Below are 21,753 nucleotides of genomic sequence, written 5' to 3'. Positions count from 1 at the left end.
ATTCTGAACCACTAGGAGCTACCCTCAAGGGGGAGAGCTGTCACCTCATCTATGTATTCTAGTAGTGGACAAACAGCTCAACGAACTGAAAGGTCTAGGATTTGAAGAATCGGGTTACGCAAACGATATTATGATCGCTTTTAGGGGCAAGAATAAATCCACGATTGGCGATCCCACTCAAATGGCTTTGAATGTGGCATGGATATAGTGCACTCACTGAGCCCCAAATAGTCACCGCGGTTCTATTGACAAAGGATAAAAAATAGACAGCCTGATATTTATCCTTAATGGAACCACTATTCAATCTACAACAGAAGAAAAATATCTTGCAATGATGAGAGTAAACTACTGCAGAATCACCATTTTATCAAAAGAACTACCAAAAACTTTAACAGTGACACGATAAATGACTTCATAAGCTAATCACGTTTCTTGATCAAAGACATGTTTTTAAAAATAAACATGAAATTTCATGTATATCCTCAGTTTCCAGATAAAAAAACGATATTTTAAACTCTTCTTGTTTTTCCAAGCTTCAACTTAGAACTGTGTTCACGCAAATTTGGTAACCAACGGAACAGACTTTTCAAACTGGTCAGGTCACCTGAAAACTCACTGTGAAAATTGTGCAATATGACCGACGCATTAAAATATCAATAAATCTGTTCATGATAGAAAACAGCACTCTGTAGAAAAAATGTAGCGTTTGGGGACTTTAATAAGTTGCAATTATGACAGAATCTGATTTTATCGTTTTTGCATAGCCTTATCTTATGAAATATGCGTAAACTTGTAACGTGACAGACAAAAGCCTTGACCATATAGTGGTTTTAGATGCAATGAATGTACTTGGGTTTGAGTCCCCAAGATTTGCCGAAAGCCCGTCTACATTCACCGAAGGCCATGCAAGCTTGCTTGATTATGAGATCGAAGTGAGCTGACCAATTAGGTTTTGAGTCAAGAATTAGTCCAACGTACATAACTTGATCTGCGATAATAATTTCAAAGTCAAAGAACTGCAATGGACGAGCTCCGGTTGCAATCCTTCGTTGCGTGAAAAGCGCCATTGATGTTTTTTTGGATTAACTGATAGTCCAACATGAAGACATCATTGTTCAACAACACAACACACTTTTTGATATGATGCAAATCATATCAAAAAGTGTGTTAATGCAAACCCAAGCTCATGAAGTTTCCTCAACAAGCCATTGGCGACAAGGTTCCGTAGAAGTGGTGACAGCACACTACCACCCGAGACACTCAGTTTTCTTACCTGTACTTGTCTTAACGATGAGCACAGATGTCGGTTGCTAAGCATTGCGTGTATCCAGTTCGTGATATATAAAGGTACTCCATGTTCTCGTTCTGCTTCCAAAATGAATTCGAAAGACACATTGTCAAAAGTACCTTCAATATCGAGAAAAACTCCTCAACTTGATTGCTTTTGTGAAACAGCTTTTTCAACGTAGTAGACAACAGTATAACAGGGTGATAGACTTGCCCCGCTAATATGCATGTTGCATTGCATGCAGCGGGTGCTCGCCCAAGCTAGCATCCCGAATGTAGTGGTCGATTAAACGTCCACTGATTTGAGAAGGAAGGAGGGCAGGCTGATTGGTCTAAAGCTCGTTGCCGCCTCATAAGTGACACAGCCACGTTTGAGAATGAATTTGACAGTTATTTCCCGCTACGCTAATGGAATGTATCCTGTTGCAAGACTACAAGTAAGAACCTTTTTCAAAATATGTTTGAAGTGTTAATATCCTTTTTGTAGTAGAACTGGAATGATTCCATCGTTTCCCGGAGACTTATACGGAGCAAAACGTTTTATCGCCCGATCGATTCGGTTGTCACAACTCTACGAGCAAATGCCCAAAAATCGGAACTACCTGAAAGGAACTCAGGGGCAGTCGTCAGTGATGGCTCCGTACAGCCTGGAAAGTGTGCACGGATTTCTATCTATCAGCTCTAGTGCTAAATCCTATTTCTGTTTTCAAATTAGTTGAATTTAACAACAAATTCCTAAAAATATCAAGCGATTTAGTTAAAATTCAGCATTTATTTTTCTAATTAAGTTTTTGTTTTTAAGAGAAGGTTTTAGCTAAATAAAATCCAGGACATAATCCAGCAAAACAAAAACTAAAAATAAAATTTGCATTTTCAACTTTGTTTGCGGTTGAATTTAGGAATGAAAACAGCATTCTCAACCAAATAGATAAAGAATGCTATTTTGTTATTTCGGGGCTGTGTATATATGCTGTGAAAATTCAGCACGGCGAATAACAAAAACCTTTACTGAATTTCATAACCAGAAACATTGTTAAAACAGAACAGTTTTTGCTCATGTCAAATACACTTGAGCGAAAAAATAAATTGTTTGTAATTGGTGTTGTGGCAGATTTTTGCACGAAATATTTTGTGAATTAACGTTGTTTAGTTTTAGTTCAAAAGGATTATTGTCAATAAGTAGTGCACAGATAAAATGAGAAGTTAATGTTGCACGAAATTGTCCACGAAAAGTGTAGTATTTTGGTTGAAAATGGTGGTAAGTTTTTATTTTTCTCTTATATTCTGGCTTGGTGGAGTGAAATTATGGCAATGTATGTATTGTCAAGAAAGAAGACTTAATGTCAGTGAAACAATTATAGTACAATCGCATAATGTATTTATTTAGCATGTTTATGTCCGTTTAGTTCCCTACGTATAAGATGTGTCAGAGGTGAATGTTAAGCGCCATTTTGAAATCCAAGATGGCGACTCTCGGTTAATCAAAATTTTTTGCAGCACAATCAGTATAGGAATTTTTAAAAATGACTGACGAGTGAGTGTCGATGGTTGATGTTTAGCGCCATTTCAATATTAAAAACGGCGACTTTCGGTTTAACGAAGTTCAGAAAAACCTAATCATTAAGGTTATTCTAGGAATGGTTCAGATGAGTTGTTCCCAGAGACAGAATTTTAACCCCATTCTAAAATCCAAGATGGCAACTTTACACGCAGATTAAGCGTATTTAAACCAAAAATATGTGTTATTCAATCCTATCATTTATTGTTTATTACTTCAAATAACAAACTTATTGGTCTGAAAATATTTTTTTTTATCGCAACAACAATACAATTTTATTTTCAATAAAATCATTTTTAATTTCAATAATTTTGTTTTAATTTCAATAAAATATTTATTAAAAAATGGAACAATACTTTTTTCGAAACAATAAATAACTTTTATTGAAATCAATATAAATAAATTTATTGTCTCCCGACCAATAATTTTATTATTGAATTTAATCCATATTTTTATTGAACCTACAAATTTTTTTTTCTGCGTTAAGTTAAATTCTATAATCTAATCACAGTTTTTTTCGAAACGGAAGTGACGAATAGGTATTAGAGGTCGATGTTGTTTGGGATTTTATGTGATTAATCCAGAAATTATGACAGATTCAAATAAGGAATATTTGTCAAAGTTTGTGGTTTACGTTTTAAGATCCCATTTACGAGAATATATTCCTAACAAGAAATTGTTATAAGCCAAGGTTAGGAACCAACGAAAAATTCTCGCAAATATTCATCAATCCTATTCGAAAACAACTATACTGAATGAGTTGCACAATTATATTCATCTTGATTGGGTTAACCCTTTGTGACGCGAGTTTTTTTTTTTTCATTGTTAATACAGTTATTTTTAGCTTTATATAGGTTTTAGGGGTCACTGATTCTGATTCCGACGTCAAAAATGTAAAATTCAAAATGCGGATCCAGTATAACGACTATGCGACCCAAAAAAACATGAATCGAGTTTTATACTGACGGTAACAAAATTTGCCAAATTCGTAAAAATGGTTGCCATTTTGTAGGCGCCATTTTGAATTTTCGAATTCTGGCATCAGAATCGTAATCAGTGACCCCAAAAACTCTCGTTAATCGAATTTTATGTGCATTTTTTCGAACAACCTGACCTACGAAAAATTCTGCAAAAAATATATTATTTAGTTCAATGTTTGAGATGCTTTCAAAAAAATGTTTGAGTCTCTAGGACTTTTAGTTTAGACACAGCCGAATTTATTGTAAAAAACGAGATTTTCGAGTTTTAATTGTTTATAACTAATAAGTAATTAACAAATTCACATATTTTTTGTGCTAGTTATACTCCTTACAAACAATGTTTGAGGGGGTGGGGGTGGGATGACTGCAAAGGTTTCTGCATAAAAAAACACTTTTTTGAGATTTTTTACAACTTAGCGTGAAGCGAATTGATTGAAACTTTTATACATCACAGTGAATTATTTCAATAACATGTTATAATTTTTCTATGCAAAAATATCGACAAACGACTCGGTGACGAAGCTTTTTGTAGAACGCCTCTGGAAAAACATAATTTGCGGTGTTACCTGCCGTTGCGTTGCGTTGCGTTGCGTTGCGTTGTGACGATGATTTTGGCGGATTGCACACTGACTTCATCATGTTTGACTGCTGATTATCTAATAAGAGTTGCTTAGGAAGTGGTAAGTAGGAATTCATACCAATCCGACCCATATTAAAACCTCAACAGCATGATAGCCATCATTGCCGGCCGCCCCCATCTCCATCGTTCACGGGGAAGGATAAAGGATAAGGTAGACAGGAAGTGTTGATGCTCCACCTACTTAACGGAAGGACGACGATTCATCAGACTCTTCCATAGGTGTCGCGGAGTTGGTGGTTTGGAAGGGTATCAGGTCTAGGATTCGCTCCAAGCAAACGATGCGACCTGTAAAGCATATTTTATTAGGTAGTTGTTTAGTTAGTCTTCGAGTGCACGATCACTCGAAAAAGAGATGATCTTGTTTAGTTTTTGGTTATTTTTAAACTCTGGGCAGCCGGCTACCGAGAGTATACTATGTTCCCTAAACAAAAACAATTTGAACTCCACACAGCCGATCGTGGGAGTATTGCCTGGAAAAGCTAATCTTATCTGCGTAATGGGCCGGATCACTATTTATTGCAACAGTATTTGGACAGAACTCGCTACTTCTTCTCTACGATATATTTATTGGCTTGAAAACTACCAAGTGACAGCATATTATACTGGCAAAAATAGCGCGAGATGTTATAAATCAAGGAAAGTATTTCTTATTTTCCATATCGGATTGTTTGTGGAATACAAGTATACGAGCGATAATACCGAACACTGAAGGGAAATATAAAGGATTGTTAATCTGATGCACGGGCTTGTTAGCAATTACGGAGCTTTAAATTAGGTTCATAAAAACAGACGCGGCGAATTTTCAATACGTATTGAGCCGTGTTCATAGATACTAGTCAGATTAGTCGTATTGGGGCTAATTTCCGATCAACTATTCATTTTTACGGCAATGTTTTCTCGACTAGATCTGTTCGCACCCTCTCATTCTGTTCGCACCCTCTCATTCTGCGGTCTAAGGACCAAATGTCATCAATAGACTTAGAATCGCGTGGAGGCATGAGATAGGAAACTTGTAAGAATTTTGCTATCCCACCGTTTGACTACCAGAATGGATGGGAGAACAGTAATACTAGCAAATACCGACTACCATAAGAGCGGTGCAAATTTGAACGAGTGACGTAGAGTACTGCACTGAAAAAAGGACCAGGAGTGCGATTTTACGAAGTTTTAGCTTCCGATGGCCCTACATTTTCTGACAAAGTGAAGTTCTTGAATGTTGAGATTTTTATTACTGTTTAGAAAAGCAAAAGTATCATAAAGCTAGTGTCAGGCCTTCATGAGACCTCAAGAAGTCACTTTTGGAGGTATTCGTAAATGTAGATTTGTCGGTAGACGGTTCCAAATATAATAGAAAAATACCTAATTTAACACAACTACAGATCACTTGCAACATAAAAAGCTTTTTGTGAAATTCGACAGCTCCATCTTAGGCCAATTCAATAAATTTCCTGCATGAAAGTTTCCATTTTTTAAAAACGGTTTTTAAGCCAAAGCTTTGGAAGTTAAACCTTGGCGTGGAAGTGCCGGTATATTAATATATTCTGTTACTTAGTGTAGAATTAGATTTCGTCATTTACGGCTAATATACAACCGCCAGAAGAAACTTAAAACGTTGGTACACAATCAAGAAAGGCGAATCAGAAAAGGTGAGTATATGTCAGTGATTCACTAAATACAGACTGGAAAGAGGGTAATATGGAAAACCTTAAGGTCCGCCCAGATAAAGTCTTCGGTACGGAACAAAACCTCGGCCTAGGAACTCCTAGCATGTTGTTAGTCGCCTCTTACGACATGGGAGCAGTTCCCAGAGGTTCTATTCTTGGTTGAAATAGTGCAAAAAGATTTCAGCCCGCCGGACACCACACGGCTTCATAATTTGCGGTGTTACCTGCCATTCAAAAACTACTCAACCGATTTCTTTCAAACTTTGCATAAACATTCTATTAAAAAATACTTAACTCCTACGTAGAGTTTTTAAGATAAATTTTCAATTAGGGTTTTTTTACTCATTTAATTTTTTTTCGTTTCGCGAAAAATTCCGCCTTTTTATTAGTAAACACCCCTTTAATCGAAAAATTATCTCAAAAACTCAACGTAGGAGTTAGATATTTTTTACATATAATGTGTATGCAAAGTTTGAAATAAATCGGTTGAGTAGTTTTTGAATGGCAGGTAACACCGCAAATCATGTTTTTTTCCAGAGACAAAAAGCTTCGTCACCGAGTTGCTTGTCGATAGTTTTGCGTAGAAAAATAACAGCATGTTATTGAAAATATACACTATAATGTAAAAAAGTTTTGATCAATTCGCTACACACAAAGTTCTAAAAAAATTAGCAAAAAAGTGTTTTGTTACGCTGAAACCTTTACCCCACCCCCCCCCCCCCCCCGCCCCTTAAAGAAAATTTCGTTAAACCGGAGGTCGCCATTTTGAATTTAAAAATGGTGCTAAACATTGTCCTCCGACACCCTCGTCAAAACCATTTCGAAAATACCCATATTGATTGTATTCTAAAGGACTTCAACTGAATCAAATTAATGTCGAAATATAAGTCTAAAAAGCAAGAATTTTATTTTTTTAAATCAGTAGAAAAAACGCTAAATTTAACTAAAGCTGTCGCAAATTTAAAAAATTGACATTCTAAATTTAACTACGAAAAACTTTAAAATTTAAAAACAGAATCGCTTAAATTCAAAACTGACATTTGTTGAAATCAACTGAGGAAAAAACTAGATTGAACAAAACAACCTCCTTAAAATTAGCATATTTTTTCAGGAATTCAACTAAATAACTAGATAATTTTAATGCCAAAAAGTTTTGAATTTAGAGTATATATTAGTTGAAATAACAGAAAATAGCACTAAATTCAGCACAAAATTTAGTTGAGAAGATGGAGAATGTGTCTCCGCTAAAAGTGACAGCATCATTTTCTCGCCAAATCAGCAGAGAAAACAGAAATTCCAACTAGCATTTTAGCTCTTTTCAGGAAGATCGAGAACAACTAATCAAAATCAGCAAATTGAGAATTTGCTTAGTTGTCCTAAATAATAACTAATTCAATTCAGTAAATCAACTAAGGTTTTCGCATCTGAGCCGAATTTTGGTTCTCCGTGTGTGTTAAAAAAACAGTTGAGTATTCACCATTAGCAACTCTAATCAAACTGACATACATATGGCTTATTTGGTCGGTGTTAGGTCAGACCGGACTAAGTGACAGTGCATTGATTTCCAGAAAAACGCGTTTAAAGTTTGAATCGCAGTATCCTTTACATTATAATTGGAAAATAATTTTTGCCAAAATTCTTGTTTATTGTTTCATATTTCAAATCTGGTAAAAGTGGAATGTAGATGAAGAAATTCTTTATCCAGTGCTATCATTAACTTATTTTTTGATGTTTTGCGACTTAGTCCGGTCTGACATAACACCGACCATTTAATCTACTAGTCTCGTTGAGACTTGAGACATTTGTGCAGAGGCTTTTCGAACAACTTCGTTCAGATAATCGAAGGACATTTCTGTATGCTTTGCGAACCAACTTAGATGCCTTCGACCCATCCCTGCGTCTGCGATTCCAAGCTTTTCAACATAACTTTTTGAGTCGAACAAGTTTGGTAAACCACCAAGGTGTTCCTCTAGAAGCACACATAACTCGAAGCGGACAAGCCTCTTGGTATGCTGCTACTATGAGTGAGCTTGTTTTATCCACGACCTCATCCAAGTCACTTGGAGATTCGATCGTCGGAAGATACCCCTGAACCCAAGTCGCCAAACCCTCTTCGTTGAGATCCCAGTTCCTAGATTTGGGATTACAATATGTGACGATATCTAGTGAGACGTTTAAATCGTCAAAGACGATGTATTTGTGATCAAATAACGACGGTTCGAGCTCGTTTGGTACGAGCCAGTTTGCCAGCTCATGCGTAATACCGTCAGAGCAGAGAGTTACATTTAACACTTCATCTCTGCATTAAGAATGTGCAGATTGAACCTGCCGGATGCCACACGGTCTCTAGGCTGGTTTTATCCTGAGAAAGATAATAGATTGTTGTCAATCTCCTGATGGAGCTACCAATGCACAGTGGTCCAGAATGCGAATTTGGCAGGAATTTTAACTTTTTGCTAAAATTAAATGACTTAGCCTTACAACATGTTTGGCAAAGTTGTTGTACTTTGCAATGCCCTGCTTTTTGTTTAAACCGATGCTAGGGTGGTTCTAAATTTAGCAATATTTAAAATAGCACTTTTTAACGGTTTGAGATAGAGCTTTACTGTCTTCGATGAAGTTGTAGAATAACACATTTTAGGCAAATTTGCTGAAGGCATGCAAGCTCTAGCTTTTATATTTTCCATTGCAGGAGAAATTCAAATGTAAGCTTTAAGGTGTTCCTTAAAAAAACGGTTTTATTTCTATAACTTTTGAAGTTTTTATTTTACGCTAAACTACCCTTTGAACAACTTGAAGATTATTTTAGGGCGCATAATTTGCTTTAAAAAACCAACTAGTTATTTTTTTCGTTTTAAAGTTATAAGAATTTTTATATAAAAATATAACTTTTTCAAATAGAATTATCTTCGATTCGGGCACTGAACATCAAATACTGTTGCTTTCATATGAAATAGCATGCTTTGTGGTATAGATCACCAAAAATTGGAAAATGCGATATTTTTTTATATTTTGCAATATTTACTCAAAAATAGTTTATTTTTAGTAAAAAGTATATATAACTTTCTAACGAGCGAAGCTAGAGGTTCAATATACTAAGACAAATTGCTCTCCTTCAAAATATCTGAAAGTATTTCTAAAGTGGTTTTAACGAAAAATCAAAACTGCAAAAGTTATACAAAGAAAACCACTGTTTAAGAAACACCCTAAATTTTTTTGGTAAATTTCTTGTAAAATCAAAAGTACACGACATAGAGTTTCAGTGTCTTCGACAAAGTTTTTTTCCAATTCTTAAATTTTCTGGAAGACAGTGAAACTCTATCTCGAACCATTAAAAAGATAATTTTCTGATTTTAAAAAAATTTAGAACCACCCTACCCACTATTTTAAATTAATAGAAAATTATTGTGAAGTGCAATATTTTATCATGAAAACGAAACTACATTTTTTATATTGTTCACCGTGAAAGTAATTTAAACATATTACAAAGAGTCAATTCATGAAAAACCAAATTTTTAATATAACTTTTTCAGTTGTCATTTTTTTCCAACGTATCTTTCAGATGTTTTTCAGAGTTTTTGAAGACGATAATTTTCTTCTAAAACATCAAAACTCTAGCTTTTATTGTTCAGAAGATTTTTTTAAATCAATTTTATGAAATTTAAAAAAATATCTTATTCGCCTTTTTTGCTCAAATATAACTCTAATCATGACCTTATTTATAGTTCAAAAATAATTATCTTTTATTTGCCTCAAATGAGTGATATTGTTATTCCAAACAACCCCATTTTTGGCGAAAAAGAGCTCAAAACTTTTCAACGGAAATAGCTAGATATATGGTGCCATGAAACAAATTATTCGCCTTGAAACAATCTTAAAGGTGTCTGAAGACTACTTCAGTTTTAAATGAATACAGCAAAAGTTATTGAAATAAAACTGTATTTCAAAGAAACACCCTACGCTCCGACTTTAAATTTGTTGTAAAATAAAAAGTATGACAGATAGAGCTTACATGTCTTCAGAAAACTTTTCCAAAATTTGTCGTTCTACAACTTCGCTGAAGGTCGTTTGGCTCTAGCTAGAATGATTAAAAAGTTAATTTTTTATCTTGGTAAAATTAGAACCGCCCTAACTGTTGTTTTAACAAAAAGAGGGGGTTCATAAACTACGAAAACTTCTCCAAAGACTTAATAAGGCTAAGTTTTTTAGTTTTAATAAAATCTCAAAATTCCTGCTAAATTTGCATTCTGGACCACTGTACAATGATACTCGGAGAAACTGGGTTCAATTCTAGCCGAGGTCGTTGAGATTTTTCTAAGGTGAAAAAATCTGTGGTCACGTCTTCCTTCGGAAAGGAAGGAAAGCCGTTGGTCCCCGGTCTATGAGTTTGGTAGATCGATATCTAGTCCAGATAGTGAGTCATCTCTCTGGCGTCGGTAAAGAAGAAGTGATCCAACTTCTATACTCTTACTAACAAAAATATCCTCCTCCTGTGATACTTGTGGAGTGCGCAGTAGTATATACGGCCTCTAGCAAAAGCAAGAATCGGACTAACCATTCCTTTCCTTTCCTTCCGCGATCTACGTTCGGGCTTGGCCGGCGCTGATATTGATCAATAAACACTGTAGGATTACCAGGAGTTGCACATTGAAAGATGTTTCGCTACTCCCAAGCATAAATTATCTATTTTTTTTCTGTGCAACTTCAGCTAGTCCAGATCGATAACGGAGTAGCAGCAAGGGGTGGTCGCACAAGCTCAAGCTGAATGTGGCTGTCATATGTTGTTCCATCCTACCTGACCGTCAGACTTCATACTTGATTACATTACGCATAATTATCCATATTCAGACCACGCTGTGCACCTACCCTGGTCAGGGTAATGCGTGCCAGTTTTGTAATAAATAGACACACTAGAAAAAAATCTGTGTTTAAGCCGCTAAGGAAAAATAATCATCCGCAATCAAAACCAACATACAGTCACTGATACGATATGCTAAGCCGCAAATACTTATTTAATCCCCGTTGCTCAAAACCAACAGCCAATACCGTGAACAAAAAAGCAAGCACTAAAAACAAATACCTACACAATCGTGCCCCCAAGAACTAGAAACAGACAAATACTTCCGACCATTAACACCAATGCAATAGTAGCGATAACGAGTGGGTAAGTCAACAGGTTTCCTCGCTGCAGTAGACGATGCACAAATTGTTTGCCCATGGTAAAATAAGATCTCCACGTGCAGCAGCAAGTAGCGCACACAAAATTCGGATATTCAAAAATTTTTAAAATTCAAATAAGCTAAAACATTGAACTTTGTTCCCATTAGCAATTTTTTGCCTTAAAAACCTTTTTTGGCGTTCGATTGTTCAATTCAGAAAAGGAGCTTTATATGAATACATAAAAACAGTTTGCTCTCAACTTTTGATAAAATATCATATAAATCGATTAGCAAGTTAATAGTGTTGAAAAATCTCTCGTTTTCGAAATTACATTTAACGTTTAAAAAGTGAAAAAAATATAAATCCATGCCCACCAATTGGTGACTTCTGCAAAGCAGTGATTCAAATCACCGGGAATAACTTCGCAGTTTTGCATTACTGGAGTCAGAAAATCAATATCAAATTGATTGAAAATCAAAATCAAATTGATTGGCCAGACCACTATGAATAAAACAAATCGGGTTTGTCGCTTAAACCCTGCGCAGATCTCTCGACTGTTGGCATTTTTGTCAAGTCGGTATTTTTTTTGCAAATTCAGTAAAATGAACTTCCCATGCAGTAAAGTTTTGCATATAATATCTCCGATAATAGTGGGTTATTCTTCTGCCTCGTCGAGTTCGTCACGATTGAGAAAACCCAAGTCTTACTCATGCATGTGCAATATTCAACGATGAAAATTACTTGTCGCAACGAATGATATAATTAATAAGATTTTCGTTCGATGAAAACATGATCTATTTCAAAACATTATTATGTCAAGTAAATTTAATCGATAGCCCTATAAACTACAAAAACGTTTCAATAATGCGCGGAACAGCCGAATAATAGGAAAATGACAAACAATTTTGTTATTACAAATAAAGACATTGATAAATAGTTAAAATAATAAAAAAATATGACAAATAATAGCAGTTTGTTGTGATTTCCTCTTCGCAAATGATAGCAGTTTGTTGTGATTTCCTCTTCGGAAACGTATGACATTTTTCTCTTTTCAAGTATATCCAACTCTTGAACTCAGTTATGAATATTAAAACTAACCTGTTAAATTTCAACAAATAATAAAATTAAATTGAAAAGAGACTTACGTGGAGTCGTTCCTTTGTCGTATTGCGATAACTGATTGAATTCCTCCTGGTGAAGACATTGTCTCGTTACGAGATATGATAGCTCATTGTATTCGGGTTTCACTTTTGCATTGCTGTAAGTGGGATTAAAACATCGTTGTAATTAATGCTTACCAATCATTCGACTATAAAAATATATAAAACAACAACTACACACTGGAGTGCTCTTGATTATGATCTGTAATATTTAGACATGCAGTCAATCTAGGTTAATTGAAAACACAACTTCTAAGCTTCACTATTGATATCTCTCTCCAGACATTGAATCAAAATATGTGACTAGAAACAGCCGCTACCAACCTATCGCCAGCTCCTGCCTTCTGGTTCAACATGATACCGAACTACCCGCACCGAGTTCCACCAACTCCAAAAAGGCCCTGCTCGTTAATTGGCTTAATGAAAAAGTGTAATTCAACTAATTTTCTTCCACTGCCCACTCTCGCCAAACAATTAAAACTTTATCACTTCAACCAGCCTATGTCCTAAATAGCACTTCACTCAACACAATTAATTGGTCTTCCCGGGAACCAATTGCATAATCCTCACAATTTCGACAGCACGAGATCGCTGAATGCCGGGAAAAATCGTTCAACCAACCACTCCGGTTCGGTCCGGTCCGTGTCTTCGCTTACGGCTCAGCTATTTGCATTCCGATCAGGACCGTATCACGCGAGACCAGTGACCACGATGAACTAACGCCGATTATTGGGCTTGTTGGTCACCACAACAACAGTCACTATCTCGCTATTCTTCAAACTGTAGCTGAACCGTAAACAGCTGTAGCGATAAGCGGCTGTAGTGGCTTGTACCGACAAAGATGCTGTTGCCGATGCTGAAGGTGACGAACGACGTCGGTGACGGCGACGGCAACGACGGCGACGAGTAGAACAACGACGATCGATCACTCAGTGCAGCTGTTGTGCTGTGGTTACCCACTGACTGGTGATGATCGACTGGAGATCACAACACTTGCCAGAGCACCGACAGTCGCCGGTTGTTTGTCGGTGTGTGTGTGTTGGTGTGTAGTACAAGGGAAATTTGACGAGTAGTCCCTTGACTGGTGTTTTTATGGTGGTGAATCGTAAATTGATTGGGCGACACTAGACGGAACCCGGCAATCTGGAAGCAGAGGAGACAAACAAATGATTTAAATCGGCTGACAATATCTGTTTGTGATTATCACGGCGGCTGTAAACGTGTGGCGATAATCTTAGCAAAGACATGTGAGGGAGGTTACACAAACTATATAGCGGGACTTTTGTTGGCTCGTGGTTGTCCTGAAGCAGATGATACTTGATTTAATTAGTTACAAAATTGATACAAGTATTCTTCAAACAAAGAATACTTAGTTCTATTTGATGCAGTTGGTTTTTCTAATTCAAGTACTTCTGTAAAGGGGTGTTTCAGTGGTCTAGAATGCAAATTTAGCAAGAATTTTGAGATTTTACTAAAACTAAATAACAGTCTTAATGTGTCATTGGAAATGTTTTTGTAGTTTGTGAGCCCCTAGTTTTTTTGTTAAAAAACAGTCAGGGTGTTTCTTAGTTTACCTAAATAAAATTTAACTTTTTAATCATTCTAGATAGTCATACGGTTTTCAGTGAAGTTGTAAAACGAGAAGTTTTAGAAAGGTTTGTTGTAGATATGCAAGCTTTACCTGGCATACTTTTCATTTTACAACAAATTTCAAATCAAAGGTTATGGTGAAAACAGAATTATTCAAATAAATTTTGTGCTATTGATTTAAAACTGAAGTAGTCTTAAGACAACTTAAAGATTATTTTAAGGCGAATAATTTGTTTCATGGCAGCACATATCTAAATGTTATCGTTGAAAAGCGTTTTTTCGCCAACAATGGGGTTCTTTGGAATACCAATATCACCCATTGGGACAAATAAAAGATAATTATTTTTCAACAATGTGTATAAGGTCATGGTTCGAGGTATAATTGAGCAAAAAAAACCATGAATACGATATTTTTTAAAGTTCACAGAATACATTTAAAAAATTCAATTTTTAATGTTAGAAGAACAAAAATGTTCGTCTTCAAAAACTAAAAAACACCTAAAGGTATGTTAAAAAAATGAAAACTGCAAAAGTTATATTAAAAATTAGTTTTTTTACAGCACCCTCTCAGATTTCAATAAAACTTTCTGTACATGAGAACTTTGTCACAAAAAGCCACTTTGCATACTTTGTTTTTCCAAAAATGATCTAGACTGTCTTTTGAAAAGGGCCAAACTTTTTTTACCAATTTTTTTCAAATGACTATGGTCTAAAAATGACAAATCCTACAAAAAAATGTTGTAGGAGTGATTTTTACAAAATTAGTCAAATTTTTGAATAAAAATATTGAAAAAAATCTTCATCGACTCCTACACTGAATAAAATCGATTTCAAAAATTTAAAGTCGATTTACAAAAACCTCATTTTTGATTTGGATGAAATTTTGTTCTTATATAGGTAATTATGTTCCCTACCTTTTTTACATTTTAACGACATTCAATTAGCTAGATATTACTGGGTAGGGAAAGTTATGAAAATTATAGCCATAGTACTCAAGTGAGAGCAAGGATGTGAAGTAAACAGATCGGAAAACTAGAAGTGGCAGGGTCATTAGTCGGTTGTCACTGTAAAGATGGACACGTCTATCGATACCAGGACACATGTTAGTGAACTCGGGTGATTCGTAGTTATACTGCCTAAGCTCGACCCTCATTAACAGAAGACAAAGATTAAGCCCGTACGATATTAATCCTGTTCTAGAAGTGGCAGGGTCTCTTCTAGTTTTCCGATCGGTTTACTTCACATCCTTGCTCTCACTTGAGTACTATGGCTCTAATTTTCATAACTTTCCCTACCCAGTAATCTCTAGCTAATTGAATGTCGTTAAAATGTAAAAAAAAATGTGACTAACATAGTCGAAATATGCAATATTTATTTCCATAAGGGAAAATTGGATTAAACCACTTTGTGCGTTAAGGGCACAAAGCCTAACTTAAATTAAGTTTTATTTTTTGTGTTTCGAATTCATCTCGTCAGTAACTAGCACCATCTGGGTGTCTCGTCAGCAAACCTGAGCCTCTGTGCTTGCTTCCCGGGAAATCACTCGGGACAAGTCAGTTGCTTTGAACGTTCACATGTGTCGTGTGAACTGTTTGGATTTTTTTTGTGTCTAACTAATGCTAATTTGGGTACTAGTTTAGATACATCGTCTAACTAGACACCCAGATGGTGCTAGTTACTGACGAGATGAATTCGAAACACAAAAAATAAAACTTAATAGTCTAAATAAAAAAGGAACAAAATATGTTCCCTACCTACTGTCAAAATTTCAAGTTGGGCACCTTCAAGGAAAAAAATTATTTGAAAAAAACTATTTCTTGTCCAAACTGATTTTTTTTCTTCAGTGTATTTTTATCGAAAACTAAACCAATGAAAGTCATAATCATCTCAGAATCCATTTTCCCAACTGCTAGTTGCCTTATACATTCAAAAAGTATCAGTAACGAATTTGGTATTTGTTCATAACAAACTTGAATGAAGACTGAAAGACTGGAAGACTTCAGTTCATTTGTTCATCTCAAAAATGATAAATTTTATGAAACAATTGACAAACTTTTCTAAAATTTATTTTATGACTGATGGAGCAGCAGCACAATACAAAAATAAGAAAAAAAATGCAAGCTTGTGTAGATTCCAGTCAAAGTACGAATTAAGTGCAGAATGGCATTTTTGCAACATCCCATGGAAAAGGACCCTGTGATGGTATTGGTGGCATTCTCAAGCGAATGGCAAAAGGAGCCAGTCTTGCTCGCGACAATGAAAATACCACAACTCCCCGAAAGTTATCTAACTGGGCAATTGAACAAACTGATAAAAATATCAAAAATTAATTTTCTGCTACATATTATTTGAACAGTACTATAAAATGCCAGAAGAACTCTAAGAACTGTATAACAATGCCAAATATCTGATACTCAAAATTTCCACAGCTTTGTGCATATTTCTGGTGGCAAAGTAGAGGCGAAAAGGTATTGTAATTCAGAAGATGAACCAAAAATATTTTCCTTGTATAGAAATAATACAAAATAGCATGCATGAAGATAGTTTTAAACAAATGTTATAAATAAAAATAAATAAATATTTATGTAAAATTGAATACATAATGTTGTGGTGGTTATTTCTTTCTCTGATCCTTCCTCAGCATTTAACAAGAAAATAAAGAAGTAATAATGGAATATTTGTTTAATGACATAAACTCTTTTCAATGGGATTCTTGATTAAGGGGTTACATACCTTTTTGGGATAAAAATGTCAAGAAAGTTTGAATTTACGTAAAGACATAAAGCAATGATTTCATTACATAAAAATTGTAGTATTTTGATAGTATATTTTTCAGTGAAATAAACAAGCATAAGTTTTTAAAAATATATTGATATTTGGCGGAGTTATGGCTTTTTCCCAGAAACCCTTTTTTATTTAAGAGGTTTGCGGTGATCACGATTGAAGAACATTAGATCATGAAAAATCCCAAAACTCAAAAAATTGCATTAGTATATGAGTATTCCTCGTACCTTAACGATTAGTTAAATAAATAATAGTTTTTTTTCCTGCATGCGAGAACGTTTTTAGTAAAAAAATCGCTGTTTTAAGCTCTAAAAATTGTATTAAAAAATTCTTATCCATGAAACAAAAATTTATGCTTAAAAAGCAATCGTTAAAGCACGAGAAAAATTAATTACGATCAATTTAAAAAAAAATTAAGAAAATCGATTGAGTAGATTTTCGGCAATCGTGATCACGGAAAAACCATTTTAAGTAAAACGACAGTTCGAGATAATCGAGCTTAAAATTTCGAATTACCACTGCTCTTGGTAGACGAAGCGCGCTTGGAAGCGCTGTAACTTTCGATCTATTTCTCGGATCTCTATAAAGATTTGGGAAAACATTCACGAAGAGTTGTACTTTCAGATAAAGCAATAAAAAAATCGATTTTATGAAAAATGAAAAGGTTTGTAACCCCTTAATAAAAATATGATTTGTTGCTAAATTAGACAATAACTTCTCACAAACTGAGTTTTATTGGTTTCTGAGATGATTATGACTTTCATTGGTTTCGTTTTCGATAAAAATACACTGAAGAAAAAAGTTCAGTTTAGACAAGGAAAAGTTTTTTTTTTAAATAACTTTTTTTCTTGAAAGTGCCCAACTTGAAATTTTGACAGTAGTGAACATAATTACTTATCTTGCAACAAAATTTCATCCAAATAAAAAATGGTTTTTTTTTTGTAAATCGACTTTAAGTTTTTGAAATCGATTTTTTTCAGTGTAGGAGTCAATAATGAATTTATTCAATATTTTTATTCAAAAGTTTGACTGATTTTGTGAAAATCACTCCTACAACATTTTTTGCAGGATTTGTCCTTTTTAGACAATAACCATTTGAAAAAAAATGGTTAAAAAAGTTTGACCCTTTTCAAAAGACAGTTTAGATCATTTTTGGAAAAACAAAGTATGCAGTATGCAGGCTCTTTTTGACAAAGTATTCATGTGCAGAAAGTTTCATTAAAATCTGAGAGGGTGCTGCCAACTCTGCATACGATTTGGCGCGAAATTCGTCAATTTACAAGACCTTCCAATATTTTAAATGACGGGTGGTTCTAAATTTATTAAAATTAGAATCAGAAAACTTTTTAATGGCTCGAGATGGAATTTCGCAGTCTTCCCAAAAATTAAAGAAAATCAAATCTTATAAAACTTTGTCGAAGACACTAGAGCTTTATGTCTTCTATTTTTCATTTTACATGAAATTTACAACAAAAATTAGGGCGTTTCTTAAAAAATGTTTTAATTTGTAAAACTTTTGCATTTTTGATTTTTCATTCAAATAGGTTTAGAATTACTTTCAGATCTTTTGAAGGAGAACCGTTTGATTCGCTATACTGAAACTCTAGTAGGGTAAGGTGGAGCAAATCCGACCTAGTAAATGGTTTTGGCTGTAAAATGCTCATTTTACATCGGATCAAGTCGTTTCATATACCAAATTAGAGATTAGACTTCTTCGCAACTTTCTATGTATAGCTCTCACTCTTTACTCACATCTTAAAAAATTTAGAGATGCAAGCGTTTTACGAAAAAGTTCATTTTTGATGTTTTTAAAAATGGTGGGGTAAACCCGACCGCCTACACACCAAAAAATAATGAAATTTAAACGACATGTAAATCAATACGAATGTAAACATACAAAGATTGAATCAAAAATTTGATTGAAAATTACGTTAACCCTCAAAAAGGCAACCGGGTCTAAGAGGCCCGGCACATAACAATTTTTTAGTTACAAAAAAATGTGTATGCAGTATAAGCTTGGGCATGGAAATTTTGATAAGTAGCTTTGAAATCTATAACAAAAATAAAGAATTGTGAAATTTTCATCTATGGAGTGATGCGCAGCTATGTTTGAATTTTTTACATGCACAAAAAGGCAAGCCGGGTCTGGCAGGCCCGGTGTGCATGCAATACTAGGCTACTACTACTACTAGGAATACCACGGGTTTTATACATTAATATTTATCTGAAAAAAACATTTGGATGAGTTCATCGTCATATTAGCAGGAATTTTTTCATGTTTTGATTGATTTTATCTTTTTACCTTTTCTTTTAAGAAAAAAATCTTGAAAGTTTGAGCGAATTCTATACATTTCTTTTATAAGAAATGTAGAAATAGCATACGATAATGACGTGTGTCATATTTTTTTGGGTAAATACTTTTATTTCACTCACTGTGGTCTACTTGACAATTATTTGGATACAACATAACTGTCGTTATTGGATACAACAACTCTGTCGTTATTGTCTATTTGTTGTCTATTCTTTCTGTTATAGTTTTCGTAATAATTCAAATTGTAGGATCTAAAAACAACAAAAAATTGAAATGGCTATAAGACGATATGCCCATGTTTTCAATCGTCTCAAAGAATCTGAAGTAATGGAAGAAATTCGAGCAAATTCAACAGCAGACGATTCCGAAACTGATTTGCAAAGCGAGGAAGAAGATGTGAATGATATTGCTTCCGATGATGAATCTGATGTAGAAAAATATGAATATGTACTCCGGTTATGCATCAGAAGAAATTGATAGCAACCCAGAAACATTTATTGGTCGTGTTCAAACGAAATGGAGCTTAGAACCAATCGACAGTCGACGTGATCTTCCGAGTACTACCCTTTTGGAAAAAAAATTGAGCTTTTTACATTCATCGCCTTATACGCTGAAATCGGGATTTACTGCGTGTTCGTACTCATCATCCTGTAATTCCGGAACCGGAAGTCGGATCAATTAGAAATTCAACAGCAGCCAATGGGAATGCTGTACCTTTCATTTGAAACCAAGTTTGTAAAAATCGGAAAAGAATTCGCTGAGAGATAGGTATGACATTATCTTAGGAACTTGGTAAGTTCCCCCGGGGCATCAAGAACCGCCATAGCTGGCCAATGTGGTCGAAGTACCCTCGGTGGGTCATTAATGATCTAGACATTCAAAGCCAAGTAATGTTGCACATATTTTAATATATATTGCATCATTTGGACATCATGGTGGTATCAGTTTCTATGGAAATTTGCTGTGTGATTGTACTCTTCAACACCTAACTCCAGAACCAAAAGTCGGATCAATAAAAAAAAATCAATAGCGACCGATGGGAAGGCTGCACCTTTCATTTGAGACTAAATTTGTACAAATCGGTCCAGCTACCTCAGAGAAAAATCGGTGAGATTGTTTGCCACATACATACATCCATACATACATACATACATACACACACATACAGACATTTTACGATCTCGATGAACTGAGTCGAATGGTATAAGAGATTTGGCCCTGCGGGTCTCGGTTAAAAAGTCGAAATTTCGACCGATTGCATAACCTTTCTATATGAGAACGGCAAAAAAGGAGCTTGAATTTAGACGGGCCTTAGAGGCCCGGCTTGCCCTTTAATGTTAGGATTTTAGCTTGCCTTCACAAGGGTTAAAATCAATTGGAGCATCAAACAGCATACAATTTTACGCTTTCATTCATGTAATATTACATGTCGTTCATTTTACAGCAGTATTCGAGTAGAAATCCATTGAAGTGGATTGGTTTTCCGTTTAAAGAAACTGTAATTTTCAATCCACGTTTATAATTATAAGAAAATTCGTAGAAGAAAGCACGACAAGTCGTGTGTATTTATGGTGGATCTTCATTTTACATTTATATTCATGCTCCAAATATGTGCATGAAAATAAACTTAAAATTACAAAATATTTTTTTCTGTGTACGTTTTTGGTTGATTTAGTACAGATATTACCCAAATTTTATAGTTTTTCAATGATGAATCAATGAATGTTATGTAATTAAATTGTATTAAAAGAAAATGGAATTCAATGTCAATCTTGGAATGTCAAAATCACGAGCAGTAGCACGTAAAGATATTCCCATTTGCATCGGAGCAATTGCTCGACGAATACTATATTCATCACGTTTTTGTGTCTTTCGTTTGCAATTATGTGCAAAAAATAATGAAAGCACATTACCATTGCGCTAAAAAATAATAAAAATATATTTCAATTTGATACATAAACATTTTCTTACCAAAACAAGCGGTCGGATTTACCCCACTATTTAGAGGTCGGATTTGCCCCACCGCGTCATTTTTCATTACGATGTAATTAACAAAAAATACGAAAAAAGTTGGACTAAATTCATCTATGCACTTTGTAGGACTTTAATCAAAGAATTTAAATCCACTTACATTGTTTATGCAATCACTCTTAAAATCAGAAATATCCTGTAATCAAAGATGCACAAAAATCAAATCAAAAGTTGTACAAACACACTTATTGTCGTTTGAGCATCTCAATGTAAAATAATAAAATGCTGCCATGCCACCATTATGATTATTTTCGATGCTTTACACGACAACACTGATATTAGTTTGCGTAGTGCTTCCGATTTTCGATAACAGAGGGGGTCGGGTTTACCCAACGGTCGGATTTGCCCCACCTTACCCTATGTATAACTTACTTTTTACTCAAAATGAACAATTTTTTGAGTTAACCAGTAAAATATCGTATTTGCCATTTTTTGGTGATCTATACTACAAAGCATGGTATTTCATTTGACAGCAACGGTATTTAATGTTCTGTGCCCTAATCGAAGATAATGCTATTAGAAAAAGTTATACTTTTTATGTAAAAGTTCTCATAACTTTGAAACTAAAAAGCTTTGCATATGGAGTAT

General features: G+C 34.7%; 1 protein-coding gene across 5 annotated transcripts in view; it reads right to left on the bottom strand.

The window, feature by feature from the left end:
- Positions 1–21,753, bottom strand: part of LOC131688489 (solute carrier family 26 member 6) — a 57,487-nt gene that overhangs the window by 10,006 nt on the left and 25,728 nt on the right. For all 5 annotated transcript variants that reach the window (XM_058972775.1, XM_058972779.1, XM_058972777.1 and 2 more), the window contains exons 2-3: positions 12,774–13,592; positions 12,435–12,547 (exon numbers count right to left, since the gene is read on the bottom strand). In XM_058972775.1, coding sequence (XP_058828758.1) covers positions 12,435–12,547; positions 12,774–12,805 — 145 coding nt within the window. In that variant the 5' untranslated portion in view covers positions 12,806–13,592. The remainder of the gene's footprint in view (positions 1–12,434; positions 12,548–12,773; positions 13,593–21,753) is intronic.

Source organism: Topomyia yanbarensis, chromosome 3 (assembly GCF_030247195.1).
Source record: "Topomyia yanbarensis strain Yona2022 chromosome 3, ASM3024719v1, whole genome shotgun sequence".
NCBI classification, from domain to species: Eukaryota; Metazoa; Arthropoda; class Insecta; order Diptera; family Culicidae; genus Topomyia; species Topomyia yanbarensis.
The sequence above is the reverse complement of the archived record's forward strand: the minus strand, read 5'-3'. Positions and strand labels throughout refer to the sequence as shown.